We start from the raw sequence: 22,179 nt of genomic DNA on the forward strand, positions 1-22,179 counted from the left end.
CGAAATCTATGCGTATCTATTCACACCAGTGAAAATGTGGCATAAATCCCAGCACGTAGATTTAGGCACACTGGGCCATATTCTATTAACTAGGCACATAAATTTTGGAACGCCCACGAAACATCTATTTCCCTGCCTATAACAATGCCCCCTTTTGCCTGCCCACATTAGAAGTTTGGCGCACATTACAGAATACGCTTAGTGAGTTGTGCACCTAAATTCTAATCAGTGCCAATTAGTGCTCATTACTGCTTGTTAAGTGCTGTTATCATCACTCAGCTTGTTACGCTTGTTAAATTGCACGCATTGGTGCCAATCTCTAGGAGTGCTATATAGAATCTGGGGGATTAGGGCTTTAAACCCTTTAGTAGACATACCCCTTAGTAAAGTGATTCCAAAACTTGTCCTGGGAGGAACCGCAGCAAGTCAGGTTTTCAGGGTATCCACAATGAATGGTGAAGGCGGTTAGCTTGGCAGAGTTTAAAAAGGGTTTGGATGGTTTCCTAAAGGACAAGTCCATAGACCGCTACTAAACGAACTTGGGAAAAATTCACAATTTTGGGAATAACATGTATAGAATGTTTGTACATTTGGGAAGCTGCCAGGTGCCCTTGACCTGGATTGGCCGCTGTCGGGGACAGGATGCTGGGCTTGATGGGCCTTTGGTCTTTTCCCAGTATGGCATTACTTATGTACTTATGTAATATGCATAAAAGAAATCTTTGTGCAATGGGGGCATATTTTCAAAGTACTTAAGACTTACAAAGTTTCATAATAACCTATGGAACTTTGTAAGTCTAAGTGCTTTGAAAATTAGCCCTAGTGTATGCAAATTAATCTCATGAATATTCATTGTGGATATCCTGAAAACCTGACAGTCTGGGATTACACTAGGACAGATTTGGGAATCACTACCTTAGTCTCTCCTATTCAGGAGGCGATAAATGGTCATGCATTAATTCCATGTTACCATATGGTAAGTGAGGTGCCTTAACTATTTAACACTTTCTACGCACATACTCCCCCATGCCAAGCCCCCTGACACAAACAGCACTGAATGAGCAGTTTACCACAGTAACTGCTAAATTACTGCAAAGCCCATTAACGTGGCCCTGTGATAGCAGTTATTGCATGGTAAACCACGTATTTAAGTGCTTAATATGTTTTAGTAAAAGGACCCCATAATAAATACAATACAAAATCCTATTTCAGATTGATAAAAATACAAAAAAATAAGATACATAAAAATAGTTTATCTAAGAAAACATAATAGATTTCCTTGACCTGATTAAGAACAATCAGTGTTATTCCATGTTGTTTACATATACTCCTGAATTATTTCCTTAATCTGAAGGGACCAAACATAGGTATTTCCATATCTTTCTTAACATTTGCTTTATGCCAATGGTTCCCAAACCTGGTCCTGGAGGCACCCCCGCCAGTCAAGTTTTCAGGATATCCACAGTGAATATTCATGAGTGATCTGCATGCACTGACTCCACTGCATGCAAATCCCTCTCATGAATATTCGTTTTGGATATCCTGAAAACCTGACTGGCTTGGGTGCCTCCAGGATCAGGTTTGGGAATCTCTGCCTTATGCCACACGCACATAAATGTGCATTGTGGGTAAAGATTGTACTTTACTCTGGAAAAATCCCTCAGAAAATTCATGCTTCTCAAGCCTGTTACAAAGCATCACTAACCAAACTGAGATTGTCTTCTTCCCACTTTTTTGTTTCAAAAGGGCTGAAGACATTTTCAATTCTCTTATATTTAATTTTTTTTAAATACTTGTTGGATCTGTTTTCTAAACAAAAGTAGAAAACAGATCCAACAAGTATTGATTGTGGTTTTTTATCATTGTTGATGTAAACCATTTTCACTGATTGTATCTTAAAAGTGATATAAATCTGATATACTGTGTAGTTACACAGTAAATAATATCAGATAAATCTTTTTTTAAAATGAAGTCTGCAGTCCTTCAATTTACTTTGGGTCGATGTGCATACAAATTCTCATATGGAACCCAACACATTCTCTCCCCCCCTCCCCTTCCCTAAAGTTCCTCATATAACCTTTCAATTAGTACCACTGCCTTTTAGGGTTCTAACTGTTGCTCTGTACAAGTTATCACAGTGCTTCATTAATCCCTTTCTTTTTATGATTATTATTAGTTCTACCACCATTTTTGTCTCCACCACCTTTTCTAGGAGGGCATTCCAGATATCCATCACATTTTCTGACAAAAAATATTTTCTAGGAAGTACACATAGACTAAGCAATAGATACCTCAGATGGAAAAAAAATAGTATTTTCTGACTTTGCTCCTGAGTCTACCTCTTGGAGCTTCATATTAAAGATAGCTACAATTTTCTCTCCTTTTCTGTCATTTCATTTTTTTAAAAGTTGTAATTAGAATACATATATAAGTCCATGCAAATAGTACATGAACTGTGTAAAACCACCATAAACAATCATAATCAACAAGGAAAATTAAAGGTAAAAATGGCAAAAATTAAACCATAAAGACCAAGAACAGGAAAAAAATAATATCCATCAAGCCATAATAAATCACCCAGGGTCAGATAGAGAGGCTGACAAAGACAACAAGACATCAGTATTTACTTTCAAGTCCCAAACAAACTCCTGTTATTCATTCATTGTTTTTTTGCACTTCATCATATTCGCACCGTCCATCCTTTCCTTCCCATTAAGCTTCTCTGCCCATTCATCCTGGCCCTCGTATCTCACCTAAACTATTGCTGGTACTCCTCTTTGTTCCTTCAAGTGCTTACAACTGATCCAATCTACTGCATCCATATTACTTCACAATGCCCATCGGTTGAGATAGATAGATAGATAGATAGATAGATAGATAGATAGATAGATAGATAGATAGATAGATAGATAGATAGATAGATAGATAGATAGATAGATAGATAGATAGATAGATAGATAGATATCAACAAATTAAGGGCCCTTTTACTAAACCACACTGTTGACGCGCTAGCATTTTTTTTAGAGACACCCATAGGAATATATGGGTGTCTCCTGCATTAGTGCGTGATAAATTTCAGCGCACGCTAAAAACACTAGCACATCTTAGTAAACAGGGCTCTAACAATAATAAAAGGATCACCATTATTTTGATAGCAAAACCTTAAACACAGTCCATTCCCATTCAATCACAAATTGTGTTCTGCACGTATAGCGCTCCTTTATGAATGCATGTTCACACACAAAGTATCCACATTTTTCACTTCATAATATACATTCTGCACATTCAAAGCACAGGCATTTTTTGACACTGTCCAAAAATAGTTTTATCATATGGGTTTAATATACAATTTTCTATTTTATTTATGTTTTATGTATTTATATATTTATTTAGACCCCTGATGCATGTGGTTTCACCGAAAACATGGACCGTGACAGATTCAACCAATAAATACCGAGTTGACACTCCCACCCTTGAAGGCTCCTTGTGCTTTTATTTTTGCTCCGAGAAGCTAGTGTATAATACCGTCAACATCTAATTCTATATAAAAGGCGTCCTTAAAGCACAGTGCCTTCAGCAAGAATTTTAAACTTTTTGAAATTCTCTTCTGCAAGGAGATAATTTGGGAGATTTCATAAAAAGGTAAAATAATGCTTTGTATCATATCAATACCTATCTGTTTTTTTTCAAGGTGGTATTAATAATTTATTATACTGTAACAATCTCAAAACTCTAGTAGGGGGTATAAGGGATAGTTAATAAATACTTGGTAGTTGAGTGTAATATGCCCTTATGGGTCAAAGTTAATAACTTAAATTTGATCCAATAAAATACTGGTAACCAATGATATTTAAGGAAAAAAGGGGTTAATGTGATCATATTTTCTACCCTGAACTAATAATCAGAAAACAGACCATAGTTGTGGTCTTTAAAAAACTTCTTAAGACTCACCTTTTCTCCAAATCCTTCCCCACCCATGACTAAAAGACAACCTTTTTTCCCTTTACCGTTTTAATTCTAATTCTTTCTCCTCTTACACTGTCCTGATTTTAGCTTTGTGAACTACCTAGGTGCCTATATGCAGGTCAAGAAATTTCTACCACCCCCTCCCCTCTCAAGAATACAGTCCAATAACTGTTTATGTTCTAAGAAATAATACTTATGACCTTCTAACAATACAAAACATCTACAGGAAAACTTCAGCAGAAATGAAGCTCCCAAAGCCAAGACCCTAGGCTTAAGTGCTAGGAATTGTTTTTGCCTTATCTGCTTTTCTCTACAAAAGTCTGGACATATCTGGTTTTTAGAACCCCTACAAATTGTTCATATGATGAAAATATAATTGTAGATTATCATCTCTATCAGGTTCTAGAGCAAGTGTCATTATGAGGGTTGTTCGCTCAGTAACAACTTCCAAAGAACCCTAAAAACATAGGGCCCTGCCTGTTAGCATTTTTAACATGCCTAAAATTAGCGCGAGCGCTAACCATGTAGGTGTCTATAGGGATATTGTAGGCGCATACACAGTTAACGCTCGTACATGGTTAACATGTATTAAAAATGTTAACGCACCTATAACGTGGCTTAGTAAACAGGGCCCTTAATAATGTATATAACTGGTTGTGGTCTTTATGTCAACCTGCAGCTGGGGTTCCTTCTCCTCTAACCCTAGATAGGTATTGTGTTTGCACAATAGGAGTAACTTCCTCAACTGGAATACCAGAGGAGGTTGGGAATGACAAGCCAGTTCACTGGTTTCCAAATCTGTCCTGGGGAACCCCAGCCAGTCAGGTTTTCAAAATATTTGCAATGAATATTCATGAGATAGAAATGTTGTAAACAGTGGAAGAAGTGCATGCAAATCTGTCATGCATATTTCCCCAGGATAGGTTTGGGAACCACTGGGCCCAGTAAGTAACATAGTAGATAATGTCAGATAAAGACCTGCACAGTCCATTCAGTCTGCCCCAATGTAACATATGCATACTTGATCTGTCCTTGCCATTTTCGAGGCAGACCACAGAAATCTGCCCGGCACTGACCTTGTTCCACAACTACTTCAGTTGTCGTCAAAGCACACTCCAGTCCATCCAGATCTGTCTAGCCATAATTGGGGCACAGAGTATAGAAATCCGGCCTTATTTCCTAATTACTGGAGTTGCCATCTAAGCATCAGTAAGTTTGTTTTGCTTCCATTCTCATTCCTTTGTGTTTATCCCACACATGTTTGGATTCAGTTACCATTTTCATCTCCACCACCTCCTGTGGGAGGTCATTCCATGCATGTACCACCTTCTTCATGTAAAAAGTATTTCCTGATGTTATTCCTAAGTCAACAATCCTGCAACCTCAATTCGAGTCCTCTATCTCTACCACTTTCTGGCCAAAGCTTGTTGGCAGTGGCGTACCAAGGGCAGGACGGTGGGGGCGGTCCGCCCCGGGTGTCAGCAGGTGGGGGGGGTGCTCCGCTGGCACTGCAGTCCCTGCCTACCAGCTCTGTCGACAGATGACCCTCTTCTCCTGCCACCCGGCACCCAACCTTTAAAAAGAAATCTGTGAAGCGGCGGCGCAGCGCCTTGCGTCTGCTCTGCGTGTAACAGAAGCCTCATCGCGTCGGCCCTTCCCTCACTGTGTCCCGCCCTCAAGGAAATAGGAAGTTACACCAGAGGACGGAACACAGTGAGGGAAGGGCCAACGCAACAAGGAGATTTGCTTATTTTAAATGCAGAGCAGACATGAGGTGCTGCACTGCGTCGCCACTTCACAGATTTTTTTCTAAAGGCTGGGTGCCAGAAGAGGGTCGTCTGTCAATGATGCTGGTAGGCAGGTGGGGACTGGGTCGGAGAGGGGGGCTCAGATGGGAGAAGGGGCCTGGAGCTAGAACTGGGGTCTGAGAAGGGGGCAGGAGGGAGAATGAGGCCATGCCTGGGGCAGGTGGGAGAATGGGTCTGGGGCTGAAAAGGGGGGCCCTAATGCAAGGCATGTGGATGAAGGAGACTGGAACTGGGGGCTGAAAAAGAGGGTAGATGGGATAAGGGGGCTAGTACTGGAACTGGGGGCTGAAAAGGGGCAGGGGCTGAAACGGGGACATGGAGATTTGGCTGGGGCTGAAGCTCGGGACTGGTGGGAAAAAAGGGCTGGGTTGAAACTGGGGACTGGGGGCTGAAAAGGGGACAGAGAGAAGTGGTTAGGGCTGAAGCTCGAGACTGGTGGGAGAAAAAGGCTGGGGCTGAGACTGGAACTGGGGGCAGAAAAGAGGGGGCAGAGAGCGAAAGAGGGGACAGATCCTGGATGCAAGGGGGAGCGAGAGGGAGGGCAAATGGTGGATTGAAGGGGCAGAGAGAAAGGGCAGACAGTGGATGGAAGGGATAGAAAGGGCAGACAGTAGATGGAAGGGGAGAGAGAGAGAGAGAGGGCAGACTACTACTACTACTATTTAGCATTTCTAATTTCTATAGTGCTACAAGGCGTACGCAGCGCTGCACAAACATAGAAGAAAGACAGTCCCTGCTCAAAGAGCTTACAATCTAATAGACAAAAAATAAAGTAAGCAGACGGGCAGATGGTGGATGGAAAGGGGCAGAGAAGAGGGCAGATTTGGATGGAAGGGAGAGAGAGAGCAGACAGTGGATGGAAGGGGCAGGGAGAGACGGCAGACACTGGATGGCAGATAAAAAGCAAAGACAGATGCTGGATGGAAGGAAGACAGTGAAAAGAAGATGAGGAAAGCAGAAACCAGAGACAACAAACTGTAAATAAAATATATTTTTTTATTTTAGGATAAAGTAGCATTGTAGATGTGTTAATAAATGTTTATAAATAGAACATGTAAACAAGGTAATCTTTTTATTGAACTAATTTTAATACATTTTGACTAACTTTCGGAGAACAAAACCCCCTTCCTCATGTCAGGATAGGATACTGTAACAGCACTATACTGTATTGACCTGAGGAAGGAGGTTTTGGCCTCTGAAAGCTAAATGTATTAGTCCAATAAAATGGTACTTTATTTTCTATATTTGTTTTATTTCTATTTGTTAATTTGTAAAGAGGTGATTGGTATTTGTTAGTTTTTTCAAATTTACATCTGCTGTTTTTATATTTTGCACAGTACTAGGGGACATTTTCTGTTTCTGTGGTGTTGCATTGTATGCAGAGTCTGGCATCTTGGGGATTCAGTTTAATTTTTGTCTAAATAGAAAGTTTATGATTACTTATTCTATAGTGGATTAGGGTGTATCTGTGTTTGTGAAAAAGACATGGCTTTCAAGTTGGCATTGACTGTGCAGGATCGACGATCTGTACTATTCTGTCTGGTTTCGTTTTACAATAGGTGAATTGATGTACTAGTGCTCACTGTAGTGTTTAAGATGCTTTCCTTTTCCTTGTGTGACTCATAGAAATTACTGCTTATGGTATGGTAGAATTGCTGTATAGGTCCTGAGTGTTTTGTATTCACGGTATGCCTAGTATTGGATTTTGGAAGGGGGTGTTAAAAAATGACCAGCCCCAGGTATCAACTACCCTAGGTATGCCACTGCTTGTTGGTATATTAATATATTTCAAACATTTAAATGTCTCTATTATATCACCCCTATCCTTCCTTTCCTCTAGGATATATATATTCAGATCACCAAGTCTATTCTCATATGACTTGTTGAGTAAACTGCATACTATTTGTGTCACTTTTCTCTGAACCACTTCAAGTCTTTTTACTTTCTTAGAAAGATACAGCCTCCAAAACACCACAACATTCCAAGTGGGGCTTCACCAATGACTTGTACAGGGGCATCAACACCTCCTCTCTTCTGCTAGTTATACCTCTCTGTGTAGCCTAGCATCCATCTGGCTGTGGCCACCGCCTCATCACATTCTTTCGCCACCATATCTTCAGACACTATCACCACAAGGTCTCCCTCTGGAAATATACTTACCAACTCTCTCCTTCTATTTCATAAATCTCCTTTGGATTTCTGCACTCCAGGTGGATCACTCTGTAATTCTCGACGTTAAATTTTAACTTCCAGAGCTTAGACCACTGTTCTAACTTTTGGAGAGGTTCTCTCATGTTTCTACTCTTTCCGGGGTCACCATTCTGTTGGCGATCTTCATGTCTTCTGCAAAAAGGCAAACTTTCCTTCTAAACATTCAGCAATGCTGCTCACAAATACATTAAATAGAATTGGCCCCAGTACCAATGCCATAGGTACTCTACTACTCACCTTCCTTTCCTCTTAATGGATTTCATTTACCACCACCCTCTGTCATCTGTTGGTCAACCAGTTGGTCTAATCCAGTTCACCAAGTTGAGTCCTAAATTCAGTCAGCTCAGCTTATACACGAGTCTCCTGTGAGGAATTGTATCAAAGGCTCTACTGAAATACAAGAAGATTGCATCTAGTGCATGCCCTTTATCCAGTTCTCTGATCACCCAGTCAAAATAAAAAATCAAATTCATTTCACAGGATTTTCCTTTCATAAAACCATGTTGCCTCAGATCTTGCAACTCACTGGATTCTAGAAAGTTCACTATCCTTTCCTTCAGTAACTCCTTGTAGTTTTCCAAATCTTTCCTGTCCCTACTTTTGTGAAGAGAGACCATATCCGCTCATTTCCAATCCCATGGAACCACTCCTCTCTCTAAAGATCTATTAAATAAATTCTTAAGAGGTTTCAATATTCTGGGATATATCCCATCCAGCCCCATAGCGTTATCCACTTTCAGATTAAGTTGTTTATAAACACTTCCTTCTGTGAACAGAGCAATATCTACTCCATTCAGAGATATACCTTTGGCAATCGACTGTGGTCTTTCTCCAGATTTTCCACTGACAACACAGAACAAAGTTTATGTTTAGAACATCTGCTTTATCCTCATCACTCTCCACATAGCATTTATCAGCATCTTTCACTCTTACAATTCCATTTCTAGCCTTCCTCCTTTCCCCAATATATTTTAAAAAGGTCTTGACACTTCTTCACATCTTTAGCCATTTTTTCTTCCAGCTGTGCTTTTGCTTGCCTTATTTTCCCTCTTCATTTCGTTGAGTTTTATCTGGTAATATTTTCTATGGTCTTCATGTTATGTTCTTTTGCGTTTCTTGAATGCCACCTCTTTTGCCTTTGTAATATAGTTCTTCAAACAAGTGATTGAAAAAAAAAACAGTCTCCTGTTCCTCTTGTTTTTGTTTACTTTCCTTATTAGTTTTAATATACCGCCTTCTGTAGACAACAACAAAGCGGTGTACAATAATTAAAAACAGAATATGAAAAGAACTACAAAATACAATGATAAAGAACAAAGAGAAGTAGCAGAATGGAGAATGTAGAGATAAGTAAATGACACAGCCACTCCATGCTGATACAGATTATTATTCCTGGGAAAGGGAGGTCAGTGAAGTCATCTGTTTATAGTTTATTCTGAATTTGATATATGCCATTACAATCGCTTGGTCACAGCAGTCAACATATTTATAGTTGCTTTCAGCTTGGACCACAGTCTTTCCACTTCTCTTATATCTACCCATCTCATCAGCTCCTTGCTCATGTACTTCCCCATTCTACTAAAATCAGCATGTCTGAAATCCAGCACTTTGAGTTTTGTATGTCTGCACTCCTCTTTACCTCTTATATCAGTGATGGTCACTAGGGGGGTACTCACCCAAATATTCAAAATACTTTATTCCATTTATGAGCACTAGATCCAGTGTCACTCCTTCCGTCATGGGTTCCATCACCATTTGTCTCAGCATAGCAGTGGCGTACCAAGGGGGGGCGGTGGGTGCGATCCGCCCCAGGTGCACGCCGCTGGGGGGGGGGGTGCAGTGCTTTTGTCGGCAACGTTCGTTCCCTGCTCCCTCTGCCCCAGAACAGGTTGTTCTGGGGCAGAGGGAGCAGGGAACGAGCGAAGCCGACAGGCGTGTGGCACCCCCCCCCCCCCAGCAGGTAAAAATGCACCCGGGGGGTCCTTTTGCCAGGGGGGAGGTGTCCATCCTTTTGCCTGGGGTGGGAGGTCACGCTGCACCCGGGAGGGGGGTGTCCTTTCGCCATGGGGAGGTGTCGAACTGCACCTGGGGGGGGGGCGCATTGGCGATCCGCCCCAGGGGTCCGCCACCCTAGGAACGCCACTGCAGCATAGTACTTTGGCAGGCACCCACAATCTCTCTGCTTCTTTCCAATTCTGCTGATGGCATGTTCCAGTCCACATCAGGCAAGTTTAATCTCCCAGCAACAGTACTTCCCCCTTTCATTCCCAGTTTACAGATATATTCAATCAGATCCTTGCCCAGCTTCTCCATTTGTTCCAGAGGTCTATAGATGACACCCGTGTACATACAGGTTTCATCTTTTCTTTCCAGGGCAATCCATATCGCTTCTTCTTTTTCCCAGGTTCCCAGTATTTCAGTTGCTTTAATATTGTTTTTCTACAAACAGCTCCACTATACCACCCTTTCGGTCCTCCCCATCCTTCCTAAAAAGGATTATAGCCCAGTATGGTTGCGTCTTACTCATGGGAATTATTGAACCATGTCTCTGAAATAGCAACAATATCCAAGTCGGTCTCAAAAATCAAGATTTGCAGATCTTGAACCTTACTTAGACTGCGAGCATTTGTGCTCATTTGCTTTGCTGATGAATGAGTTGTTTTGATGGATTTTATATTGACTTACTGAATTCATATCCGATTATTTCTTTGACTGGGTGACCAGAGAGTTGTTTCAAGAGACAGCACTAGATGTGGTGTACTTAGATTTTAGCAAAGCTTAACATGGCTCCACACAGACGACTTATAAATAAACTGAGAGCCCTTGGCATGTGCCCTAAAGAAAATGACTAAGAACTGGTTGAGTGGAATACGACAAAGGGAAGTGGTAGATGGAGTTCACCTTGAGGAAAGGGATGTCGCAAGTGGTGTGCTACAAAGGTCAGTTCTTGGGCCAGTTCTTTCTAACATTTTTGTAAGCAATGTTGTGGAAGGGCTGTCTGCTAAGGTTTTCCTATTTGTGGATGGTTCCAAAATCTGCAATAGGGAGACACCCTTCATGGTGTTTAACATGAAGGACTTAGTGAAGCTTGAAGAATGGTCCAGAATTTGGATGCTAAGATTTTATGGTAACAAAAATGCTTCAAAACCCAAGAGAGCAGTGCAGATTAAGGAATGGAGTATTTCTGTGTAGAAAAGAAAAGCAGGACGTGGATGTGATTATGTGATAACCTTAGTGGCCAAACACAGACATGGGGTTAATTTTTAGAAAGAGCAAATTTGAGAGAGTATCTCCTTTGCTCAGAGAGCTCCATTGGCATCCAGTTTCCTCTCGTTTATATTTTAAGATTGCATTTTTGTTTTTAAATCCCATGCTGGCCAAAACGCAGTTGGAATAACAAATCATTGTCTTTTACTAAGATCTAGCAAGTTCTTTCAATTTTCTCAAGTTTTTACTATGTCATTTCCAAGCTGCAGAGGGGTTAAACTAAAAAAAAATATTTGGATTCTTCTTTTAAATATTTAGCCGTTATGACTTGGAATGGGCTGCCAAATTCTGTAAGATCGACATTGTCCCATCTCTTATTTATGATATGTCTGGCAGCTCATGTTTTCTGCTGTTGGTATTAATTTAGATCTGATTTCTATCTGCTATGTTTTTTCTGCTTTTTTATTTAATGTAATTCCACTTGACTAGGGTGCTTCTTTTCCTTGATTGTAACCCTGCAGTGAATCCAAATGGAGATATTGCGGAATATAACTCACCCATAGCAAACAGGTAGAACGTAGAAAAGATGATGGCAAAAGCTAGAAGGATGCTTGCGTGCATAGGGAGTAGAAAGGCCAGAAAGAAAATGACTCTGTATAAATCTCTGTAGGTTAGTGACTCCCACAGTAAACTAAGCTGTGGCAAAAGCCATACTTTACTCTGCAACTTAGTAACTTTCCCCATAGTGTGTTAGAATTATGTACAGGTACTGTGATATGAAAACTAAACTTTACACCAAGAGATCCTTAATTCAAATAGCAGAAACAAAATCAAGATTAAAACTTCAAAGCAAAATATATGAAACACTAGAAACGTATGCACAGTTAACTTACATTTAGGATTATTGCTAAATCTTGAGCGAATGCGGCCCAGGGTTCCAGGGACTAACTGAATGTCATCCAAATTCGATAAGTAATCGGTCAGATATTCAGTTCTCTCACAAGTAGCTTCTTCCATTCCTTACAAAAGGGAAAAAAGGCACATCAAAATTATTGAGCAATACACAGAATTAAAATCGCTACACGAGAAAAAGGAATTTAAAAGGGCAATTCTATAAACTGGCACCTAAATTCAAGCACCAACAGTAGGCTTAGTTTATAGAATACTAGCACTCGTGTGTTATGACTAGCACCAATAATTGGCAGTCATGCACTTAAGTGCTAGGTATTACTCTATATAAAGAGTGCAACTAAATCATTTAGGGAGTCTTTTACAAAGGCGCACTAGCGTTTTTAGCATGCACTAAAAATGCTAGCGTGTCTTTCTAAAAGGACCCCTTAATGTCAGGGGGGCAAACACTTAGGTGGAGCATGGGTGTGTCATCAAGTTGCATGCACAACTTATAGAATACTATCAGTCGCAAGCGTTGCATGGCACAGCCAATTGACCTGTTACAAGTAGGTGCACCTAACTTCTGACATGCTAATGTGGCTTTGTTTAATGGCTGAGGTGCATCTTTGAGTCATTACATAATTAGCACTAAGCATGCCCCTTTGTCAGACCTAAAATAAGGTGCCAATTTATAGAACAGCAGCCTTTGTATTTTGCTAACTATTCACTGTGTAAATGGCTGCTGAATGATCTGTGGGGGTCATAGCAAGACCTCATTCCCATCTCCCCTATCCCGCTCTCTGATATGCCCAAAACACATGGCCAGATAGTGCAAATTCTTTGACATCCTCACAATGCAAAATGTATAGTAAAGAGGTACCAACAAAATGATTCCTGCTTCTAAGGTGCTTCTTTCTATCGATTTTCTTCTTTTTCAAATTTGTTGCTCTTCAGAGAGGAAGCAAACAAATAGTAAAGAGTTGCTCAATATGTCATTTCTCCATCTAGTATTACATACATTGATACATAGGAATGACTGAGCAATCAATTCTAAACCCCTACCACCGAATTTGGAAAGACTCCTCCTGACCCAGCAGAATCTGTGCTGCTTTTAATCTAATGGCTCTGCCCTAACCCAAAACAGATCAACAATAGGTCATTGTTTCCATTGTAGGGGTTAGGAGTTGTTGCTCCCTTAATCCCTTAGTGGTTTCTGTTCCCACAACAATGCCAAACTGGCAAAGGAAACCAGTCACTTTGACTGCATCAGGATAATATCAGTTATGTCTCTAAGGTTGCAATGATAACCTGCTATGTACTGACATTTAACCAGTTATGTGCTGGTTTTGAAACTGTCGATATTATATACATTCATTTTTCTGAAATAGATGTTTTATGCTGCACACACCCAGGGCATAAATATGTGTTTCTTCTGTACTTTACAACAGGCTCTACATCAGTAGATTCTGTTCTAACTACTGATGAAACTTAAGACACACTATCTGTACGACTCACATCCTACTTCTATGACGTATCAACAAATTGTACTCTAATTATATATTGTAACCCTAATTTGTAATTAATGTATATCTAAAGTGAGCCAGTATGTATCCTTATAAAATAGGTGCTTATTTACCACTATATATGTATGGCCTGCTATAAAATTGCCCTTCATATGTCTGAGAATCCACTTCTATGCACATATATGCACCCAGGCAATTTTATAAAAGAATTCTGTCATGGAGCCACCACTGGGTCTACCCTCAGTCTCTCTCTTTCTCTCACAGAGATCATGTGGCAGGAGGAGGAAGTGAACCACTATACATCAGGTCACTTCCTCCTCTTCTGCAAGCTTAGACCTGTTTAGGTGAACCACGAGGGCCTCCCACCTAAACTGTTCAGTGGAAGATGACTGAGGAGGAGGAAGTTTAACAGTTCACTTCCTCTTTCTCCTGCTACGTGATCTCTGTGGGGCAGGGGAAGGCAGAGAACAAGGTGCAAGTATGCCATGGGGTAGTGGGGAAGAGGGAAGGGGCACAGCAAGGTGTGAGTGTGCCATGGGAGGGGAGCAGAGAAAGCTGACTGTGCCACTGATGTGGGAAGAGAAGAAGAATTATAGGTATGTATATATGATGGGGGGGGGGCGACAATGAGAGGTGGAAGTACTGCAGTTGGAGTGAGATGGAATGGGAAAGATGAAACCTGAGCGGGGTGGGGAAGCAAGAGGAAATTTTCAGGCCTTGGAATGGGGAACTTCTGTGCAAAAACGCTACAAATAATCAAAGATAAGGACAATGATAATCAATCAACAATCAGTTTTCAAAACTTTTGCACAGAGTTCTCCCATGAGTGAAGCTCAAGTCTTTTTTAAAATTAGCCTCAATATGATTACATAACATGATATCCGGACTGGGGCAAGCTAGATAATAAAGTTTAAAGCAGAACATACCTCCATAACAAGATGAAAAGGAAAAAAGCTACACGTGCGAATTCACATTGTGTACCTTATGAGACCCTTAATTCCAAAGAAGCATTAATTCTAGACTTTTCCCATGCTTTGAGGTATAGCTTATACTTACCACAGTCCAAAAATGTATTTAATCTTTCAAAAACATAAATGAAATTTTAAGAAAAGGCAAATCAATTTATTAAATCTTTCCCCAACAAATAACTTTTGATTGACATTCAGTTGAATGTTGACCTATAAGTATATTAAATGTTAACTTGTTATAATTCAGAATATTTTCATCTCATTTATTTTCAGGGGGCATATTAAAGGATTTACCATGGTCCCCAACGAAAATCACATTGACGCATCGATGTAGTTTCATCTGTTTCAGGCCATCCATTAACTGGCCAACAATTCTGTCAATTTCTTTCAGAGGAGTTATAATCTGGTTTAAAAAAAAAAGTGTGGATTATGGAGTTCATTATACTCAAATCAAGCAACTAAGATACTCTCTGATCATTGCCCTTCCTTGAAGCAATGGCAATACCTTATCAACATCCTGTCCACTTACCACCCACTGCCAGCTACTTTTAATACCTCCCCTTCTCCTCATAAATTACTTTACTCTCACAGTCTCAGACTATCAGTTTGCTTATCTTTCGAACAAATATTTTTCATGAGTTGTCTATATTTAATTAGTAACATTTGAAACCCTGAGGTTTTTCTTCTTCACAGAGATGTTCTTAAAATACTCAACACATCACAAAAACACTACCCCCACAATAAATCATTAAACATTTTTTTGTCAGACCATCAGAGTTGTCAGCCCAATTAATTCATTGTTCCATCATAGGCAATCGTCACCACACTTCCATCATCAGTCCAGTACTAGCCATTTTCTTAATGTATTTATCTTTAGACATTTTTATGTTCACTGTCAAAATAAACAAAATTTCCAGACTTATCTGATTTTTTTCACTTATGATCCAATGGAAATTCAATATTCAGTTAATAACCTAAACAGGAGACAAGCATCAACATGAATTCATGTTTCACCAGAAGCTGTATCAAGAATAAGCCTCCTAAAAAAGAAAAAAAAAAGAATATATATATATATATATATATATATATATATATATATATATATACACACACACACACACACAAACATAGAAACATGACGGCAGATAAAGGCCAAATGGCCCATCCAGTCTGCCCATCTTCTGAAACCCCTAACTCTTCCTTTTCCTAAGCAATCCCACATGCTTATCCCATGCCTTCTTAAATTCTGACACAGTCCTCGACTCCACAACCTCCACCAGGCTATTTCATGCTTCCACCACCCTTTCTGTGAAATAATAGTTTCTTAGATTACTCCTAAACCTATTCCCTCTTAACTTCATCATAAGCCCCTTGTTCCAGAGTTTTCCTTCAGCTGAAAAGGCTTACTTCCTGTACATTAATGCCCTTGAGAGGTTTAAACATCTCTATCATATCTCCTCTCTCCCTCCTCTCTTCCAGCATATACATGTTGAGGTTTATAAGCCTGTCCCTATATTTTTTGTGTTCAAGACCGCTTACCAATTTTGTAGCCACCTTCTGGACCGACTCCATCCTGTTTATATCTTTCCGTAGGTGTGGTCTCCAGAACTGCACCCAGTACTCTAAATGAGGCCTCACCCTATACAAGGGCATTATCACCTCCTTTTTCCTGCTAGTCATCCCTCTCTTTATATACCCAAGCATCTTTCTGGTTTTGACTATCACTTTTTCTACCTGTTTGGAAGCTTTAAGGTCAGACACAATCACCCCCAAGTACCGATCTTCCTTCATACACTGAAGCACTACACCCCCTATATTGTACTGTTCCCTTGGATTCTTGTGACCCAAGTGCATGCCTCTCATTTTTTTGCATTAAATCTTAGTTGACAAATAATCGGTCCATTCCCCCAGCTTCGCTAGGTCCTTCCTCATGTCATTCACACCCTCCAGAGTGTCCACCCTGTTGCAGAGTTTGGTATCATCTGCAAAGAGACAAACCTTATCAGACAGCCCTTCCACAATATCGCTCACACAAAGACGTTAAAAAGAACCAGCCCAAGGACCGATCCCTGCAGTACTCCACTGACAACATCCCTTTCTTCAGAGCAAGCTTCATTTACCACTACCGTCTGCCTCCTTCCATTCAACCAATTTTTAACCCAATCAGTTACTCTAGGTCTATATATATATATATATATATATATATATATATATATATACATACACACACACACACATATACACATATACAGTCAAATCTCCCTACTTATTGAAGTACTTCTGATTGATATACCTTTATTTCACTATACTTCACTCTTCAATTCATGAAAAAATGACAACAGTGTTTTTCTGCTCCTTCTCCCAAAATCATGTCACTACCTAATTGCAAAGCTGAACTGAATTAAAGAAAGGTATATCAGCAAGATATATCAATATGTGGGGAGACTGACTGGAAATGTTATTTTTCTATTTTTTAAGAGGCTTATCTCCTTGATAAAACTTGTGGCAAAACATGAATTCATGTCAATGTTTGTGTCCTGTTTAAGATCTGAGGCTTTTTATGTAACCCCTCAGATTTTATTTTTATGTTTATTTAAAACTTGTTATACCACTTTTTCTCAAAGGAGGTCAAAGCAGTTAACAAATAAAATGTAACATAAAATCATAAGAAACAGAAGAACAAGCGCTATAGAAATGATTTGTAGTAGTAGTAGTATAATAATCTGTTAGCCACACTGAACCTGTTTTGATTGAAAAAATGTGGGATATAAATAAAATCAATAAATAAATAAATCATACATACTAACAGACAACAGGAAAGAAAACAACTGGGAAAAGAAAGGGAAAAGAATTTAAAAAATGAAATGTAACTATATTTTCAGTTACACAGTTCAGCAGACAAATATCTGTAAGCAGTCAAAAGTATGCAGTCTTCAAAACACAACCTCTTCACTCTTGAGTAATTAAAGCCAAAGATTAAAAGGGCCATATTTACTGGAGTGTGGTATTATTCCACAAGCCCTTAACATATAGTAAGTGCCAAGCCTCTATATTAACTGTATGAGAAGATGCTGAGCATGCTCTCAACAGTTAATATTGACACAATACTCTTAGGGCCTCTTTTACTAAACCCGCACTAGCAATTCCCAGTGCAGCAAATGTGAGAAAGCCCATAAGAATTGAATGGGCTTCCTCTCATTTGCTGCGTGGGAATTGCTAGTGCGGTTTTGTAAAAGAAGCCCTTAATGTGGATACAGTCAATATCATGTATCTGCATGTAGACAACAGCGTTGCCAATAGGGTAAAGTGCATATTTGTTCAAACTAATTTCTACAAAGTGTGTGTGTTCTTTTCAGAGCATTATTTCTGAACATGTCATTATTTCATTCTTGTAAACTAATCATTTGTGATTATTATAAGCTTGTAAATAAACTTGTTGCTTTTATTATAGTTATGTGTTTCTATGGTGATTACATTAGATCATTGTGTATGATAAAAGACAACTTGGATCTTGGATTGTACAATTAATGATGCTTAAATGTGATATGAGTTAAGCCAGTTCTCACTGCTTGCTGCTAATGTTACTATTTCTCTATAATAAGAATTTGCATATATATAAACAACGAACAAAGAAAGAAAGTAAAGGTACTGCTATTTGCAGGCACTGAGTTAAGATCTTTGGTTTTGTAGTTTATTTAAATGTTACTATAGCAAGCATAGGCCTGAACCTTATCTCAGAAGCTTATTGCACTGTTAAACTTTCATTCAGTACATAGTAAGTGAACAATTCTTTTTTTTGCAATACACCTGGAAAGAGGGTTTCTTTCTTAAATTGTTTAGTATAACATAGTTGAAACTGTTGCACAGCTACAGACTGCTCACTCTGACTGCCTAGAGAGTACATGTTGCTATAACATTTTATAAGCCACATTGAGCCTGCAAATAGATGGGAAAATGCAGGATACAAGTGCAGCAAATAAATAAATAAATAAAAAGAAACAGACAATTTCTGTAAACGTACATAGCTCAGCTGTTAAAAGTGAATGTAAGGTAGTAACCCATTGCTCATTTTCTTTGTTCAAGCATTATGAAGGAGAGCATTAAAACAGAAACCTTGTTTTTCTCTTACTGTTAGTGACAGGAAAGTTGATTTTTCTTTTATTCATTCATATTAACACTGTTCTCTCCACATGTGAAATCTATGGAAGGACTCTCTGACCCACCAGGGAGTCTAGAAAGCCAGGTTCTCCAGAAAGCTGCCTTAGTGGCATCAGTGGCGAAGCCACAGGTGGGCCTGGGTTGGCCAGGGCCCACCCACTTAGGGCTCAGGCCCACCCAACAGTAGCACATGTTTAGCGGTAGCTGGTAGGGATCCTAAGCTTTGCCAGCAGAAGACTCCCCCCTGATGGTAATGAAAACGCTACTCTCCACGATACTGGCACCTGCACAAGCTCAGTTTTCAGTGCATGCCTGCTGCAGACTGCCAAGGTGGAAAGAAGCGTTTTCCCGCCAGCTGAGAAGTTTTTCTGGTCGTAGTGGGGGGGGGGGGGGGGAGAACACTTGGTGCCCACCCACTTCTTGCTTAGGCCCACCCAAAATCTGTTGTCTGGCTATGCCCATGATGTGGCATAATATAACAGCTCATTCTTACATTCCACAAATACCTCAATGAAGTTTGGATTACACTCAAGAGAATAGTTTATCAAACCAAGAAATACAATAAACAAAAATGTTAATTAAATAACCATACATTACAGAGTACAGAAAAAAAGAAACAAAAAGAACATGTTCATGATTTAAAAGGATCTGTCCTAAACTGAATATAATTTGTAGTACATAATAAGAAAGAAGGTAGTTTATTCCGATGGATTGCTGCCTGATAAGATAATAATGAACTTAATATTTTTCTCTTTTATCCCTTTATGGTTGGGGTAAGCAAAAAAAGAATAATCATGAAGCAATATTGCAGGCACAGGAAGTGTTTGAAGGAGTATTACTGTAAATGAGTATCATTTGTTTGAGGTTAAATGTGAGTTCCCCATCCATTGTCTGATAAATTAAATAACTTGGGAGTCCTTTTTAGACACTTCTTTGTCCTTTAAGCCCCAAATTCAGGGAGTGATTATTCAGGAACTTGTATTTCAGACTGCACCTGTTAATTAAGCTTAACACTTTACTACCCAGGACTGATTTTCAAAAGGTGGTAGAAGCTATGATTTTTAGCGTGCTGGACTATTGCAATATTGTATATCTGGGCTTGCCTAATTTTTGTTTGTAGGCATTGCAAATGGTCCAAAGCTCAGCTGTGCGATTGGTGTCTGGACTTTTGCAGTTTGATCGTGTCTCCCCTTTGTTGAGACAGATGTGCTGGTTGTCTGTGGTGCACAGGATTACATTTAAATTACTATTACTGTTTCATCAGGGATTGTATCAGGACTCTTCTTGTTACTTATGTACTGTTTTCAAGTATTATGTGCCATCAAGGGTATTGCACTCAGTGGATGCTTGCTTACTATCAGTGCCAGGTTTGAGGCATTTACATCTGAAAATCACCAGAACTGGCACTCTTTCTGTGGCTGGACCTTTGATATGGAATAAGTAACCCCTGGCATTGAAGTCCCAGTAGAACATTGCATCTTTTACACTGATGTTGAAGCATCATTTGTTGGACCAACTTATTGGCTTGTAATGCTTCACTATATTTGAACAGCTCCTTTTGCATTGTACTAGTTCTATTCTGTTTGCTAGTAGTCTGTGTTTTGTACTTTAGATTATGTACATTGGTTTGTTACTCACCTTAGATAAAGGCGGGCTATAAATAAACAAAATAACCTCATACGTATAAGCTGGAGCCGTACCAGTTCAGAGTTTAAAAAGCAAACAAAATTTAAACCAAATCCGGGCTTTTATAAGAAGCCAATGCAGTTGAAAAAAAAATAAGGAGAAACTATCAGATTTAGAAAGGGAAAAAAATTAGGCATACAGCTGTGTTTTGAATGGTTTGCCATCTTCTGTTCACGAATCTGGGGCAATCCAGAAAACAATTACAATAATCAAGCAATAACAATATCAGAGATTGAGTCAACAGCCTGAAACTAGATTCTTTAAAAAAAAAAAAGTTTTGAATCCATCTCAACTTCCTCAACTGAAAAAATTATTTTTTTAAACCATCTCAACTTCCTCAACTGAAAAAATTATTTTTTTAAACCATCTCAACTTCCTCAACTGAAAAAATCATTTTTTAAACCAAATTATTTAACTGAGGTTCCAAAGAGAGTGTTTGAATATGAACTGTCACCTACTATAAAAATACTTAGTTACTGTAGATCAATGTTCCCTGTTTTGAAAGATTTAGCTAAAACACTATCTTGTTTCATTTTTTTCTTTATTGAACATTAACTGCCAATGTCGCATCCAGTTCTCATTATGTGAAAGACACTGTTGCACCTTATCAACAGGTATAGAAGATTGCGGAAGCAAAGGAAGGATAACTAATATCATCAGTATAGATAAATGTTTTTAAAACCCAATTTTTCCAAAATATAACCCAAAGAATGAAGAAAGATACTGAAAAGTACTGGGGACAGTGGGGAGTCCTGTGGAATGCCACAAGCAAACTCCAATTGTCTGAAAAAGCTTCATTAAATTTGACCTTAAATGTTCTACTCAAGAAACCCTCTAACCACATGGAAACATTTCCTATAATTCCAATGTGGTCTAGAATCAACTGGAAAATATTATGATCCTCAAGATCAAAAGCGGATGAAAGGTCAAATTGGAGTATTAGTACTTTTCCTCCTTTACTTGTAATACCTCTAAGATAGTCTGAGAGTAGCTATCACTGTCTCAGTACTATGATTAGTCCGAAAACCTGATTAAAAATCATGTAAAATATCAAATTTCACAAAGTAGTGTGTCAATTGTGTAGTCACAAGACTAATATTTTCACAAAAAAAGGAATAGAAGCAACAGGTCTGAAACTAGATAAAAGATGGAGAGGCACCTTAGGATTTTTCACTATTGGAATTAAAAGAATGTCTTTCAAAGATATTGGAACTATACCTATTGACAATATCTGCACCCAACAGAAGATTATCAATTTAAATTCAAGTGGGGAAGCTTTCATAAGATGGCAGCTATCCAGCTGACAATAAGCTTTAACAAATTTATTATAGAATTTATTGAATTCAGGCCAATTCGGAAGAGAGAATTCATTCTAAACCCTATCCAATGGAATGTCATTCTTATCAGGAAAAATTATATCTAAATTATCCTGTGTGATTAAAAATTGTGATCTGGTATCTCTAATTTTCGTTTGAAAATAACTTGCCAACTGCTTAGCATTAGGGATTATATCAACAGTTTTAGTCCAATCCAATTGAGTATTAAAGAGGTAAAAATGTTATTTGATATCAATAACCTCCCCCCCCCCCCTATTATTTTTGCATAAAATTCTTTCCTAGTTTCTTTCAATTTCTGTTTGTATAATGAAATAGCTTTCTCCAAAGAATTTATTTTGATTATTAGATTCTTTCCTCCAATTTTTCCCTAAATTATGAGCTTTCTTTTTTAATGACAAAAGCTCCAAAGTAAACCATTTGTTGC

General features: G+C 39.0%; 1 protein-coding gene across 13 annotated transcripts in view; it reads right to left on the reverse strand.

Annotated features, from left to right (window-relative positions):
* ENPP2 (ectonucleotide pyrophosphatase/phosphodiesterase 2) overlaps positions 1–22,179 on the reverse strand; it is a 379,835-nt gene that overhangs the window by 169,424 nt on the left and 188,232 nt on the right. For all 13 annotated transcript variants that reach the window (XM_030218400.1, XM_030218486.1, XM_030218477.1 and 10 more), the window contains exons 12-13: positions 14,869–14,977; positions 12,086–12,211 (exon numbers count right to left, since the gene is read on the reverse strand). In XM_030218400.1, coding sequence (XP_030074260.1) covers positions 12,086–12,211; positions 14,869–14,977 — 235 coding nt within the window. The remainder of the gene's footprint in view (positions 1–12,085; positions 12,212–14,868; positions 14,978–22,179) is intronic.

Source organism: Microcaecilia unicolor, chromosome 1 (genome assembly GCF_901765095.1).
Source record: "Microcaecilia unicolor chromosome 1, aMicUni1.1, whole genome shotgun sequence".
In the NCBI taxonomy this organism is placed as follows: Eukaryota; Metazoa; Chordata; class Amphibia; order Gymnophiona; family Siphonopidae; genus Microcaecilia; species Microcaecilia unicolor.